Source organism: Carassius gibelio, chromosome A23 (assembly GCF_023724105.1).
Source record: "Carassius gibelio isolate Cgi1373 ecotype wild population from Czech Republic chromosome A23, carGib1.2-hapl.c, whole genome shotgun sequence".
Lineage (NCBI taxonomy): Eukaryota > Metazoa > Chordata > Actinopteri > Cypriniformes > Cyprinidae > Carassius > Carassius gibelio.
Window position 1 is genome coordinate 24,239 of NC_068393.1, and position 15,218 is coordinate 39,456.

Genomic DNA, 15,218 nt, shown 5'->3' on the forward strand with positions numbered 1-15,218 from the left:
TTCCCCTGAACCTCTTCCGGTCTGTTCCACTTCAATAGAAAGCCCAGTAGGAAACCAATCCATTGCCATCCCTACCTGCTACGCTCCCTTCAGTGTTGTCTTCTGCCCCAAACGGGCCTCCAAGCTGCCTCCACACCGGCCGTGGGACTGTGCCATCGATCTGCTGCTGGGTGAACCAGTGCCTAAAGGAAGGATATACCCCCTATCCATTACAGAGGAGAAGGCCATGGAGGAATATATCAAGGAGGTGCTGGCCCAGGGTTATATTCGTAAATCTACATCCTCTGCTGCTTCGAGTTTCTTCTTTGTGAAGAAAAAGGATGGAGGTCTAAGACCATGCATTGATTATCAGGCTCTCAACAATCTAACAGTGAAGTTCCGGTACCCATTTCCCCTCGTCCCAGCTGCCTTGGAACATCTCCGTGGTGCCACTATGTTCACCAAGTTGGACCTCCGCAGCGCCTATAACCTCATCCCGGATACAAGAGGGGGATGAGTGGAAGTCTGCCTTCATAACCCCTACTGGCCACTATGAATACTGCGTGATGCCGTATGGACTTGTTAAAGCCCCCTCCTTCTTCCAGGACTTCATCCACGAGGTGCTCCGAGAGTTACTCCACAAGTTCGTCCTCGTCTACATAGATGATATCCTCATATACTCCCGGAGCCTGGCAGAAACATCAACTCCACGTTGCGGAGGTCCTGCAATGCCTGAGGGCTTTCCAACTTTATCTCAAGGCCGAAAAGTGCTCTTTCCATCAGCCCTCAGTGCAGTTCCTTGGATACAACATCAGCAGCAGTGGCATCCGGATGGACGAGGGGAAGGTAAATGCCGTTAGAGATTGGCCCACTCCAACCACCATCAAGGAGTTACAGCAGATCCTTGGCTATGCCAACTTCTATGGACGGTTTATACAAAAGTTCAGTACCATAATCAGCCCTCTCAACAGTCTCCGCCGTAACTAACCCAAATCTCTCTCATGGACTCCTGCCGCCACAAAGGCCTTCCACACCCTCAAAGAGGCCTTTACGACTACCCCACTCCTGGTTCATCCCGACCCCGACCAACCCTTCGTCGTGGAAGTCGACAACTCAACCACCGGAGTGGGAGCGGTCCTTTTTCAGCAGCAGGGGATCCCAGTCGCCTCCACCCATGCACCTTCTTCTCCCGGAAACTCAACCCGGCGGAGGTCAACTATGATATCGGCAACCGGGAATTGTTGGCCATCAAGCTGGCCTTGGAAGAATGGAGGCTTTGGCTGGAGGGACCCAAACACCCCTTTCTGGTCCTCACAGATAATAAGAACTTGGAGTATCTTCGAGTGGCCAAAAGATTAAATCCGAGACAAGCACACTGGGCGTTATTCTTCACCCGCTTCCACTTTACCATCTCATACCGCCCAGGGATGAAAAACGTAAAGGCTGATGCCCTGTCCAGGTGTTACGCCCCCGAAGAGAATTCCGAAGATCCAGAAACCATTCTCCCAGAAAGAGTCATCGTCTCTCCTATTACCTGGTCTGCTGAGAACCTTCCTCCTACAAATCCTACTACCAACACCCCGCCGGGTTGCCCACCGGGACTTCAATATATTCCCAGGACAAGGCGCACTTTACTCGTTCACTCCGCTCAAACATCTCTTGGCACTGGTCACCCGGGGGTCAATGAAACCCTCTCGTTGCTGAAGTGGCCCAACATTGCCTCGGATGTCAGGAGGTACATGAATGGATGCACAAGCTGCACCATATCCAAAAGCCCTCGCCATCTTCCATCAGGCAAGCTCCATCCTCTGCCCATTCCCAATCGCCCGTGGTCACACCTAGGGGTGGATTTCATAACCAATCTTCCTCCTTCAGATAACAATAGCTGCATTCTTGTCATAGTGGATAGATTTTTTAAATCCTGTCATTTTCTTCCTCTGAAGGTTCTGCCCACGGCCATGGAAACGGCCGAACTGTTATTTAATCATGTGTTCAGGTACTTCGGCATCCCAGAGGATATCGTCTCGGACTGAGGCCCCCAGTTAATCTCCTGGGCATGGAAGGCTTTCCACTCACTCCTAGGTATGGCCATCAGCCTGTCCTCCGGATACCATCCCCAGTTGAACGGGCAGACGGAGAGGAAGGTCCAGGAGATTGGACGCTTCCTCCGTACCTTCTGTCACGGCCACCAGAACTCCTGGAACCAGTTCCTTGGGTGGGCCGAGTACACACAAAACTCCCTTCTTCAACCTACCACCAGACTCACTCCATTCCAGTGCATACTTGGCTACCAACCTCCTCTATTCCCCCGGTCAGGTGAACCCTCGGATGTCCCCGTCATCGACTACTGGTACGGGAGAGCGAGAGGGTCTGTGACGCGGCACACCACCAACTCCAGGGGGCCTTACGCAGATGCAGAACGACAGCCGATCTGAGGCCCCAATGTACCAACCCGGTCGGAAGGTATGACTGTCCACCCGGGACATCCATCTGCGCCTGCCCTGTCGCAAGCTAAGTCCCAGATTAATTGGCCCATTCACCATCCTCCAGCAGATCAATCCGGTCACTTACAAACCCCAGTTACCCCCTGAGTACCGGATTCACCCCACATTCCATGTGTCTCTCCTTAAACCTCACCATCCTTCTGTCTCTCCCTCCACAGAACCTGGCGAAACCAAAGCCCCCCCTCCACTCCTCCTAGACGACGGCACGGCCTATGCAGGTAGTGACATCCTGGACTCCCGGCAGCGTGGTGGCAACCGGAATATCTAATGGACTGGGAAGTATACAGTCCAGAGGAACGTTCCTGGGTCCCACGCAACGATATCCTGGATCCTAACTTACTTGACACCTTCCACTCCAATCATCTTGACCGACCAGCTCCCAGGGGAAGAGGACGTCCACCACGTCGTCGGGGTCCTCGGACCTCAGGAGTGGGCCGTGGGGAGGGGGATACTGTTCACCTCCCTCCTCTGACGTCTTCACCCTACTCTCACGGATACATTCATCACTCTACCCAACACTACCTGCTCCTCTGCTTGTGTCTATTAATAAACCCATCTGTATGTTACTCCTCAGCCTCCCGAGTGATCTGTAACAAGTGTACCAAAATGAAAAGGAAAAAAATAAAAAAATTTAAATTAAACGATGATAGTGCTCTGTAAATATGCAATGGAAAAACGTGTTCAAATTAGTCAAGTGTTTCATTTTGGTTACCCAGAACTGAGATTTCCAGCATGGTGGCTTTCTTGAGTGTTGCTTCAGGGCCTAAAAATACACCAGCAAACAAATGGATGGGTGCCATTGCTTTTTTCCTGTTGACATCAACCATCTCTTCCGTCCTCCTGGCCTGACCATGGCTGCTAGTTCAACGGCTGCTTCATTAAGGCATTTCCTTCGCCTTGTGCTTCAGAAATCCATTAATCATTGAATTGAAAAGTACATCACTCCAGGTCTCTCACTTAATTTATAATGTCGCCTGACAGAAGGCTGTTCGGTTGACACCAAAAAACAGTGGCGGTATTTCCTACCTCAGCCATTCAATGTAGTTTTCAATAGGGCATCGATGTTTGTGTGAAGTCACTAAGAATAAATGCATGTTCTCACAGGTTCTATCATGTGTACATCACTGACCCCATATTAGCCCTCCTATTTTATGGACACACACACAACGCAATCCAACCCAGAGCTGCTGCTTCTATTTATACCAAGGGGTCCTGCATCGATTGGGCACTTATTATTGTAATTTAACTGAGCGATCCCTCCTGCCTCTCCTTCCTGCAGACGTTCACTTACATTATAGCCATCCTCCTCCCCCCGCTAACACTTGGCTCTCTGATAACTTAATGCCAAGCACATACACACAGAATAAATAAACACAGAAGCTTGCTAACATCAATTGTCTTGCCCAAGCTCTCAAGCTAGCAGCACTGCAATGCTTCAACAATGTCTATATGGAACCATTAGCATTTCTGTGTATATGTTATGCCGTTTATTTTTGTTTCATAGAAACGGAGTATCCAGCACTGTGTATATTTGGAGGGGATTTTACAGCAAATGGGATGTAACAACTGGGTATTGGTGTGAACAACTACCTGTTAAGCCGAAACTATTTCTTAAATCCCACTACAAACACCCACCTACAAACACACAAGCATGCACATACCAACCCTGGCATGCACACATGATACATGCATATGCTTACATTTTCTTATAGGCATAAACTGAGAGCGCTCATACATACGTATTTACGGGCCCTCATGTTTGCTTTTGTACAAAATCAATCAGATATATTGATAGCATCATGCAATTCTAGCTCTGAGGCATAACCCTTTTGCTGTGCCAAAATGTTACTTGTGCATGATGCTAGGATTGGTGTTTCTATGGCAACTGCCTACACACACATGCCCACATGATACTGAGTATTAAACATGCATTACATTCCCAAAATGTTTTGTAGTCTTGGTAACGCAGAGTGCTTTGACACAATGTTGGCAGAAAGTTTGTAATTAAAGATGCAGAAGCTCAGTATCATTTAATCATCATTTCAAAAGAGTCCAGTGTGCCCATAGACAACAGAAAATCAGCCTGCCTTATTAACACAAGTTATACCCATGTCACCATGGCAATATATATATATATATATATATATATATATATATATATATATATATATATACATATATACACTATATATATATATATACACACACTATATATATATATATATATATATATATATATATATATATATATATATATATATATATATATATATATATGATATTCTAGTACATTCTAGAACTCTGTTGAACATTGTGGGACAAATCAGCCAACATATCCACTTCTGAAATTTTGGACGACTCTCTTTTGTTAAATATTTATGTTAAACTGTTATTGTTATCTCAGTATTATGCATGTACCATGTCATTTTTATGCATGAGTAATAATAAATTAGCTTGTATAAGTTGTGAACATACTGGATTTTTTATTTTATTTTTTTTATTTTCATTCGCAATGTTAAGGATACACCGAAAGTAATGTGATTTTCATTTTCAGCATGTCAAACTTCAAGTAGCATATTTTTTTTTTTTTTTTTTTTTTTTTTTTTTACGGTGTACATGTTATAAGCATTATTTCAAACAATTCTGATTACATTGTCTATTTATTTTATAAAATAAATTCTAATATAAATAAATAATTACAAATTTTAATAAAAGCATTGCATTCAATTTATAAAAAGTAAATTAATCTATTATACTATAAATAAATGATTGTTATAAATGTATAATTATAGCAGTTTACTTAGTTCTACGTGAAATATACAAATATATAAAGGAATAGGAATATTTTGATATATAAAGAAACCTGTGTGAGCTGGTCCCATTCTGTGGTTAAGGGGAACAGGCATAGCAGCAAGATGTTAACTTGTTAGGGTGCACTGACAGGTGGCTGACTAGCACATTTCAGTAATGAACTCCAGTGGTAGTAGATTACAACACCTTATTAAATTGTGTCTATTGCTTTGTCACTGTTTCATCTATTTTTTCCACCTTGTCCTTCACCCTCACATTATGGCTCATAGAAGACTATGCACAGGAGTCAGAAAAATCAATGCAGATGTATTGATCACCAATCATTTTAGGGTAGAACATCAATCACACACTATTTGGCTTCACAAAAATTCAGTTTTTATTTTATTTTTCTTTATTTTTATAAATAAACATAAAATATACTATAAATAAATTATTGGAAATATAAACACATATAATTATAAATATATATGTTATAAAATTTGATTTATGACTTGTGTTTTTTATTTGTTAATTGTTTTGGCCGTACTAGTCAAACATCTGAAAATAAATATATACTGTATGTAAATGTCACCCTTTATTTCCTTTCAAGTATCATTCACGGACCAGCGCCAGTGAGCCGCAGTATAATGTCTATTGAAATCAAACTACAGTCCCTTTGATACTCATAGAATATTTATAGCACGCACCATTTGTTCCTCAACCATTGTGTCTCCTGTAGTCCTGTGACATCTCATGCGTATGAATGGATGGTCTCCAAACTATTGCATCCTTTCATCTTTCTTTTTTTTTCACTTGGCCCTGTTTGAAAGACAAAGCAGATGCAGTTTTAGAGGCTTAATTACTGTTATGGGGGAACTTTAATAGCACAGACCCAGGCAGGTCATTCAACACCGCCTGAAACTCAGTCCAGCTGCTTCATATCTAATAATTGCTGTGACTACATATCCTCACATATTGTTATACATTTGAAATCACACTTTGTGTCTCACACATGGCTCCCCAAGGTGAATGTAATAAAAACAAGGACCCACTGCTACCACTGTAAGGGTTAGAGTTAAAACTTGAGAAATAATATATATATATATATATATATATATATATATATATATATATATATATATATATATATATATATATATATATATATAAATGTTATTATTATTATTTTAATGCACATAGAATACAATAAAATAAGTCATCTTAAACAGTACAATGATATATTATATTTCAAAATGTCATTTTACTGTAAAATATTAGAATTTTTTTTTTTAGAAATAAAAGTTTGAAGTCAAACATATTATAACTTTATATTATATGCTTTTAGAAGTAAAGGATATTATTATTATTATTACATTTAAGGTGATATTTATACTTTTAGAGTAAAATATTGTTAAAATTTGTATTTTTAAAGTAAAAAAAAAACAATAACTAGAAATCAGCTCACAGAGTCCACAGTGTTGATACAGTTTGGTCAATATTTATTTATTTTAATATACTTTTTTATTTACTTTTATAACTGTATTTAATATAATTATGTAAGATCATTTTCACTCTGGCAAGGGATATACATTTTACAGGTGGTCAATATAAATGTATTATTTTTATTCTATGCCTATATATTCATAAATGTATGGAACATAAACTTTGATAATAACCACGATAACACTGTAAGGTTATGTGTTCAGGCTATTTTAAGCCTAAGCGTGGCAAAACTGATATCTCACCTTGTATGCTTGTGCTGGACCACTAAACTCTTGAGAGAGAGAGAGAGTTCCTGCTGAAGTTGATCTCATGCTGCCCTTGCTGATGTACAGACCAATCCAATTAGGTTTCACCTCTAGGCTGTGATGCAGCTCGTGCTTCAGAGGAACCATTCCGTCCACACGCGCACACACATACATACAGTACAGACACACACGCGCGCTCAGTGTCACTCTGCAGCTCCACGCACAGTGCGCGCGCGCCCTCCGCTTTTACGCGTCCGACATCTGCAGAAATCCCAACTCACCGTATCAAGCCATCGATGGAGGCAGCGCTCTTAGCGAGAAAAGGGGAGCTCTTTTAGACACAGAGATTTCCCGGTGTTCTGTGCGATCTCTTCACCCTTCTCGTGTTGAGCAAAATGTGGGACACATGTCCGGTCACAACTGAAGCCTCCGCTGAGAGCTAGGAATCTTAAAGGAAACCCGCAGGCGTCTTTTCTCCCGTTTGCGCACACAGCGGTTTGTATATGCAAACGGTGGTTTACTTCAGGAAGGTAAGAAATATAGTTTGTTGCATACAGATTGTTATGGCAAGTCGTGATGCCTGGACTTCACTTGTTTGAGTGCAGCAGCTGGGATGAAGTGAAAGGAGATTCAGTTTTTCAGAGCAGGTTCATTTTTTTTAATAGCAAGGCTACAAAGTTGAATGCAGTCGCGGGTCATTGCAACGCATATAACGGTTTTAATAGACGTTGACGCTTTTGAAAGCTCTTAATGTGAAAAACACTGTGGTCCAGATGGACATACAAGTTGTAAACTTAGATATTTTAGGGGGATTTATATTACTTTATTGCTTAGGTATATTGACTTCTAAAAGAAAAGAAGATAGTTTATCGTCTATGGATGATTACTGGAGAGAAAGAGAATGTTAGAGAACAACAGAACTGTTGCATCTTTGCAGTTTTCTGTATTTTTTAAAGTTGGTAAAATAATAATAATAATAATAAAAACTTAAATATTACAGTTTTAGTACTTTTAATGTTAGAACATGTGATTAAAATAGTTAAATTTGTGCATTAAATAAAATAGAGGTTAAAATATGAATACTGAATATGGCAACAATATATTTCTTGTGTTAATTACTAATTCTATTTAGTTTAAATAAGATGTGCCAGTATTCTCTTAGCTTAGACTTTGGTAAAGCATACCAGAGCTTTAGTTTTTTCTTTTCATACAAGGCACGCTTGGCTGGGGATATGTAAATTGGATCTAATGCTAGCATTTAGTTGTGCTTCCAGATGTACTTTGCAAAACACTTACAGATCAGGAGGGACTTTTCCTAAATAGCCTTATAATGAGCTGAAATATTTTCCACTGCATAGAAAAATATATATATTTCAAGGTGGAAACAACAGGTGTCTGTCTTTCTTCACAGCCATGGAGGGACCCGTCTAAGGAGGACCCAACATAGTCATCTTTTTCCAGTTATTTTCTGGTTGATTTTCATCTTTAAACCTCTTCCTGGCAAGAGCCGTCCATCTCCTTGCACACAATGGCAGAGAAGACCGGACTTGGGGTTCCAAAACCTGGAGGCAGATCTGAGACTTCAATTCCACCTGAGCCTATTGAGATCATCCGGACCAAGGCCCGGTCTAGAAGGGTCCGTCTCAACGTCGGGGGCCTCAACCATGAGGTCTTATGGCGCACCTTGGACCGGCTTCCCAGAACAAGATTAGGCAAACTCAGAGACTGTAACACCCACGAGTCTTTAATTGAGGTTTGCGATGACTACTGCCTGAATGAGAATGAGTACTTCTTTGACAGACACCCTGGAGCGTTCACGTCCATCTTGAATTTTTACAGAACTGGAAAGCTTCACATGATGGAGGAAATGTGCGCTTTGTCTTTTGGGCAAGAGCTTGATTACTGGGGCGTCGATGAAATCTACCTGGAATCGTGCTGCCAGGCTCGCTACCATCAGAAGAAAGAGCAGATGAACGAGGAGCTGAGGAGAGAGGCAGAGACTCTTAGAGAGAGGGAAGGAGAGGGGGAATTTGATAACACCTGCTGCCCAGACAAGAGGAAGAAACTTTGGGATCTTTTGGAGAAGCCAGGTTCCTCAGTTGCTGCTAAGGTAAGATGCCATGGTTCACAACGTGACAGTCTGGGACTCAAGGGGCTTTTGGCACTTCGGCAATAATAATTTTCATGTAACAACACAAGCACTTACTTATTAATAGTGAGGTTCCGTTAAACCTCAGTGTGTGTTCTGTTTGATCAGTACCTTTGGTGGTTTCAGAGTATCTCTGTTCCAAAACCTAGTGAACTAGAGGTTCATCTTTTCTAAGACAGCATTCTAACTGTTAAAAAATCTCATAATTATCGATTTGGAACATTCTAAATTGGCTGTATTGCATAGGAGATTTAACTATGGATTTTGATGTTAGCTTGTTGCTAAGCTAACAGTACAATATTCTGAATACAGCCTTCTATTTTTCTGTTCCGAAACCTAGTAACTATTTAGTTCACGACTAAGACAGCTAACTTCTGAGAACGGAATGTCATTAGTGATTGGAATTTCATAAGCAGGTCCCAAACAAAAGACTATTTTAACATTAGAATCTTTTATGTTAGCATGCTGCTAAGCTAAACGCACAATAATGGTGAGGTCACATTTACCATTGCTCAACGAATTTTTCACCTCGGAAAAAACATTTATTTCAATAGGGATAAGCTGTACTGACCAACAAAAAACTGCTTAGTTTAAAAAAAGTTAGTAATGTGTGAGCTTTGTTTTATATATCATCATACAAATTATTATCAACAATGGAGTTTTTTACCTATGAAATTTCACTGAAAATTCGCTAATGTGATTGCACCTTACTAAGCTCCTTTATTAGACTTAAAAAAACATAGCAAACACACAAAGAAAATATTTCATGTCGTCAAATATTCTGTATGCAATCTTAGACATTGGATATTCAGTGTAGTGCATTTTGGGATTGCCTTCTTCAAGAAAGCTAACCACAATGCTTCTGATTAAAATCATGCAACTACAGTGTCTCACTAAAATGGTCTCACTTGGTTTTGGAACAGAGTGTTTGTGTCTGGATATTATTATTATTTTGTTCCAGTTTTAACAGAAAGATCTAAAATGATCATATTATGGAAAACTGCGGCCTAAACATGTTGTTTAGAAAATTGGGTGTAATTCTAATTTCAGTTTCAGGGAAAGAACATTTTTGTAAGTGTAATGTACAGTGGATGCCAAAAAGCGATACGATTTGATGCTGAAAAGGTTTTGGTCTGTGGCTGAAGAGCTTGTTTTGCTGTTACGGATCGCAGACAGTTGGCACAAGTTGGCAGTTGCTGTCATATGCAATGTGTGCAAGAGCAGCTCTTCTCGTTGAGTCAGAGTGGCCATGTGTGTCACATTAAAACTTATGAATATAATCATGCATAGAATGCAAGGGAATTAGTGCTTGCTGAGTTTTTTTAATGCCATTGTTGTATATTTAAGAAGGCCATATTGCTTTAATCTCACACAATGCTACATCTATCCAATTACATTAATTTGATCATTCATTGTACTTGCTCACAATGCAGAGAGAGCTCATGGTTGTATGTCCCATGTAGCTTCTGATGTGTCCCTGTATCAGTAGGTGTACAGCTCACTCTAATTCATCCATTGGCTGGGGAATGCAGATGAAATTCAATCACTGATCATTTATGAGGAGTATCCAGCTCAAATAAGGATTATATTTCATGTCTGCGATAGCGTATCATAAAAACATCATCTTAAAGTATGACAAAAATACATGGATGTGAGACATAATGAAAATATACATTTGTTAGCATAACCGCTTTGGACGTCTTGCAGTGCGTGTTGTTATTACCACAAGTGCAGTGTCATCCGTTTTGTTGGACATTTCCTCCACCTATATGGGAATCATGGCTGATTCAATTACAGCCTGCCTCCACCCGCTTAATTTATGACACAGGCTTATGATGGAAAGAGCAGGAAGATTGTGGTAATATAGAAGGCATCGGTTGTTTCCTGCACTGGGTGTGGATAATAAGAGCTCTGACACTTACTGTGGTCTGGGAACACTGTGGTAATGCCTTGATTTTACCTCACAGGCAAGTAAGTGGGAGTCATTTGTGTTTGTCAGTGCACTGTTATGGCTTTCTAAACAGCATGCAAAGGCACAAAGAGAGAAAATGACGTGCTTGGCGTGTATGGTGTGCGCACGTGTGTTCCCAAATGTATTAACAACATCTTGCTCATAGATCTTTGCCTTAGAGCCTCATGCAGTTTGAATGAGAGAAGCCTCTTTATATTCACAGGAAATCCCTCATATCAAAATATGTGCATGGTGCGGAGAAACCAGTTCAAAGTTGATTGTGCAAACATGGGGGAAATTTAAATAATTAAATTAAATGTATTTTATTTTGGTCATTTTGTCTATTCAGTGTAATTTACATGTGTTCTTTTTAATTTGATGTATTTTGTAGTTAAGTTTGAGTATTTTAGGGCTACCAAAGTTAATGGGCTAACCGGTATAATTAGAAAAAGATAACATTTCTCAGTTTATTGTTATTGTTATCAGGTGGTATTTTCATGTTTAATGCATTGAAGTTTTATACTATACTATGTATAAAACATTTAAGATAACTACATTTTAATTAATTTGTGAACATTTTTATTTCACTTTAGTTCGTTTTGCAACACTAAAACTTTATTTGCTTCCCAGTTGTATGTAGTTATTTATTTATTTTTTATGTATGGTTTGTAATTTTATGTCAGTTTCTTCTAAACCTTTAATGACAGAGCTGCTGTAAGCTGAGGTTTTTCATCAATGATATACTGTATGCCTTTGTTGAAGCCACCAGCCTGCATCATTTCTGTTTATTTTTTAAATAATACTATGAACATTTTTTTTTTACGCCAGTCAGAGGATCATGCCAAGCAAATCATGACAGAAAAACACTTCAGTGTCCACTCAATCAGTCAGTCTCCCTATACTCTAAAACTACTTAAATATTTGCATATATATGCATATTTTGCAATAAACTTAATTAATACATACGGTTTCTACAGTATGTACTCAATCAACAAGTTTAATATTTCTCAATCATTTATTTTATTTTATTGCCATTTGCAATGTTTAATGGAATAGTAGTTTTGAATTTAACTAAAGGCTTCAAGTACACAGACTTATTTGACTTTTTTTGCCTTGAATGAACGTTCATTTCATTTTTTTTTTCACTTTTTATATATATATTGCTGAAACTAGGGCTGTGCAATTAATCGATAAACAGTATCGCTTTTAGCCTCCAATGATTCACCCCATCCCTCCAAGCCCCCCTTTTCCAGTTATGCACTTTAGTTCCTCCATAAAAGCCCAATTTCACGTGCATATCAGTAAATTCATGTAACGTTACTTTTGCAAAATGGTACATGCTTGATTTAAGAAGTATATTTATTGATGTTTTAAAAACCGCGAAAGAGAACTTGCGGAACAGAAAACGGACATGTAACATCATCTTTTAGCTCAAGGTGCGCACCTAAACGCTCAAATACATGCAAAAATGTGTCAAAATGTGGCGCTTAGTGATTATTTGTGTAGACCTTTGTCAGTCTTGTTATAAATGAATGTAAAGAGTTGAGAATGAAAAACCGTGTGTAACGGTAAATTGGATCCATGCGGCGGGCTGTTTTCCTGCTGCGACTGTGTGCTTAATATTAATTAAACAACAAAAGACAAATTAAAGATCACACACTGCTCTTGAGTGAAGGACTTTCGTAGCTTTAATAAGAAACAAAAAAGTTTCATTCGTTCAGTGAAGACTATGCTGTTTTATTTCAAATTTGATTATTCATTTCTGTAGTAGTCAGTAAAGTGCTTGAGACTTGCATAAAATAAACATTAAAGCACAATTTGTTTCATTTGTATCTTTTTATTCTACTGTACTTGTCCATTTATTTTTATTTATTTTTTTATTACAGACAGTTTAATTATTTTCAAACATTTTGAGGACATTTTGTTCGTTTGATAATCGTTTGCATAATCCTGTTAAATAATCGTGATTACATCATTGACCAAAATAATCGTGATTATCATTTTTGCCATAATCGAGAGGCCCTTGCTGAAACAGTGGATGGGCACTGTTGCACTGTTAGACAGTTCAGCTTTAAGCTGCGGAACATTTACAGAGTGAGAGGAAAGAGTGGAAAAAAGAATAAAAATGCTCTTAGAAAATGATCCGATCTTTTTCTGGTCAGTAAAAGACCATTACATGCTCGAATCGCCCTCCCACCGCTGAGACACTGCACGCACACATACAGAGATCTCATTACATCTCCTCAGAGGAATCTCCACTAATGTGTCCAAACATTACAGCACCCAGCAATCATTTACCATGCTTCCTTTGCTTTGAACACAGGTTAAAAATGGACATCTGATAGGATTCACATTTACACACACACACATAAAGCTTGATGTAATGTTGTGGTCCTGACTTACAGAGGTAACATTCAAAGAGGAGAGACTATCATTTGGGAGAGTTGCACCTTGACGTTATACACCTATAAATAGGCAGCCAGCTAATGCAACAGTAGCCTTAGGTAAGGGTATAACATTTTCACTCACCAAGGGGATTGTACCAAAGGACGAAAGATACAGTAAGTCTTTCACAGGAAAAACCGAGAAGGACTGGTAAAAACAAAACAAGATGCATTAATCCAGATGAAAGTCATAAATCTTCATGTAGAATCTCTCATTTGAAGATTAAATATAGAATTCAGTTGATACTAGACTGCATTAATAAATCAAGGCGGAGATGACGGAAATGTTTTTTTTTTTGTACAGCAGTGGAGTGCTTGTGTGGCTTTATATACAGTAGGGTCATGCATCTTACATTAACCATACGTTGGTCCACATCTGCAGAATTTTCCTTCAAGAACTAAACCACACTGGGTAATGTTGGGTAGAAACACAATTTTATTATAATCAGAGTTGTAAATAAACAAAGTAGCTGTAAATACAGCATGCTAAGAGATGGAAGGCAGCATACCAGATGCATTGCTTCAGGTGCTCTTAGTAAGTGTGTCACTGAATAATTTTGCTTGCCATATAATTATCTTTTGAGGGATTTCCTGCATGTCTTATTTTATGTGTTTATTTATTATTCAGGTATTTTCAGTGCCCTATATTCATTATATCTCCAGTGCCATATTCCTGTGATTTCATTGCTATTTATAGGTATTTTTATTTTATTTATTTTTTTACATTTATCCATCTGAAATATTAAATGGAGTTTAAAATGCATTGAACAAATTTAACTAATATAATTAATAATCATTTATAATAGAATTTATAACTAATAATTAATTATATAATTTAAATCTATATTCTGCAATAGGGAGAAATTAAAATTCTGGCCAATACCCTTAAACCGATCATTTTTTTCATGACTGTTAATCGATAAATGGCGGATGTTCAAATTCTATACTTTGTCTAAATGAATCGAAAATACAAAACTGAAATCAGTTATTTTAAATGTTGCAATTTAGACATCACAACGTTATACTGTACAGTATAAAAATTTACATTTGAGATTTGAGAGTTAAGGATTAAAGATTACCTTTTTACAGTGTTACTCAATTATTAGTATTTTTATAGATTAGCTTTGAGTAGGCATTAGATGACAGCAAAGGTAATCCTCATGTAAAAACTCAAAAAGGAAGGAACAATTAAATATCCATTAATTAGTCAATACCAATAAGCAGATAACCGATATTGTACTAATATCTTGTGCATCTTTATTCTATGCACATTACCAAAGGATTTATCTGATGTCTTTTTTTAGATCCCAACATTGATACTGTGTCAGTGTTTATTCATTAAAAATTGGCTAGAACTACATCACACACTTCACCACTTGATAATATGAATAGTAATGAAATCCCATGGCATAATAAGGCCCAAAACTGCCTTGATTCTTCAAAATAAATAGAAAAGCATAGTGAGGACCTAAAGCTCACTCAGTATTTGGTTGGTTCATAATATGTGATTTATTTATAGTCTCGTATGCCTCACATACACCGCAGTGCCAGTGTATCTTTGATATTGCAGAGTAACAGCTGTGACCTGCAGGTTAAAGTGACTGTTGCAGAATTGTAGAGCTTACTCAAACTTGAGTTAATAAACTTACTGAG

The 15,218-nt window shown here is 38.6% G+C and overlaps 1 protein-coding gene across 1 annotated transcript; it reads left to right on the forward strand.

Annotated features, from left to right (window-relative positions):
- Nucleotides 1–7,031: 7,031 nt before the first annotated feature.
- On the forward strand, nucleotides 7,032–9,784 carry LOC127945051 (potassium voltage-gated channel subfamily B member 2-like). The gene is made up of 2 exons (XM_052541577.1): nucleotides 7,032–7,551; nucleotides 8,433–9,784. The coding sequence occupies exon 2, from the start codon at nucleotides 8,550–8,552 to the stop codon at nucleotides 9,195–9,197; it is 648 nt and encodes a 215-aa protein (XP_052397537.1). The 5' UTR covers nucleotides 7,032–7,551; nucleotides 8,433–8,549; the 3' UTR covers nucleotides 9,198–9,784.
- Nucleotides 9,785–15,218: the final 5,434 nt, after the last annotated feature.

Coding starts and splice junctions, on each gene's coding strand:
- LOC127945051 (XM_052541577.1), top strand. CDS start 8,550: ATGGCAGAGAAGACCGGACTTGGGGTTCCAAAACCTGGAGGCAGATCT.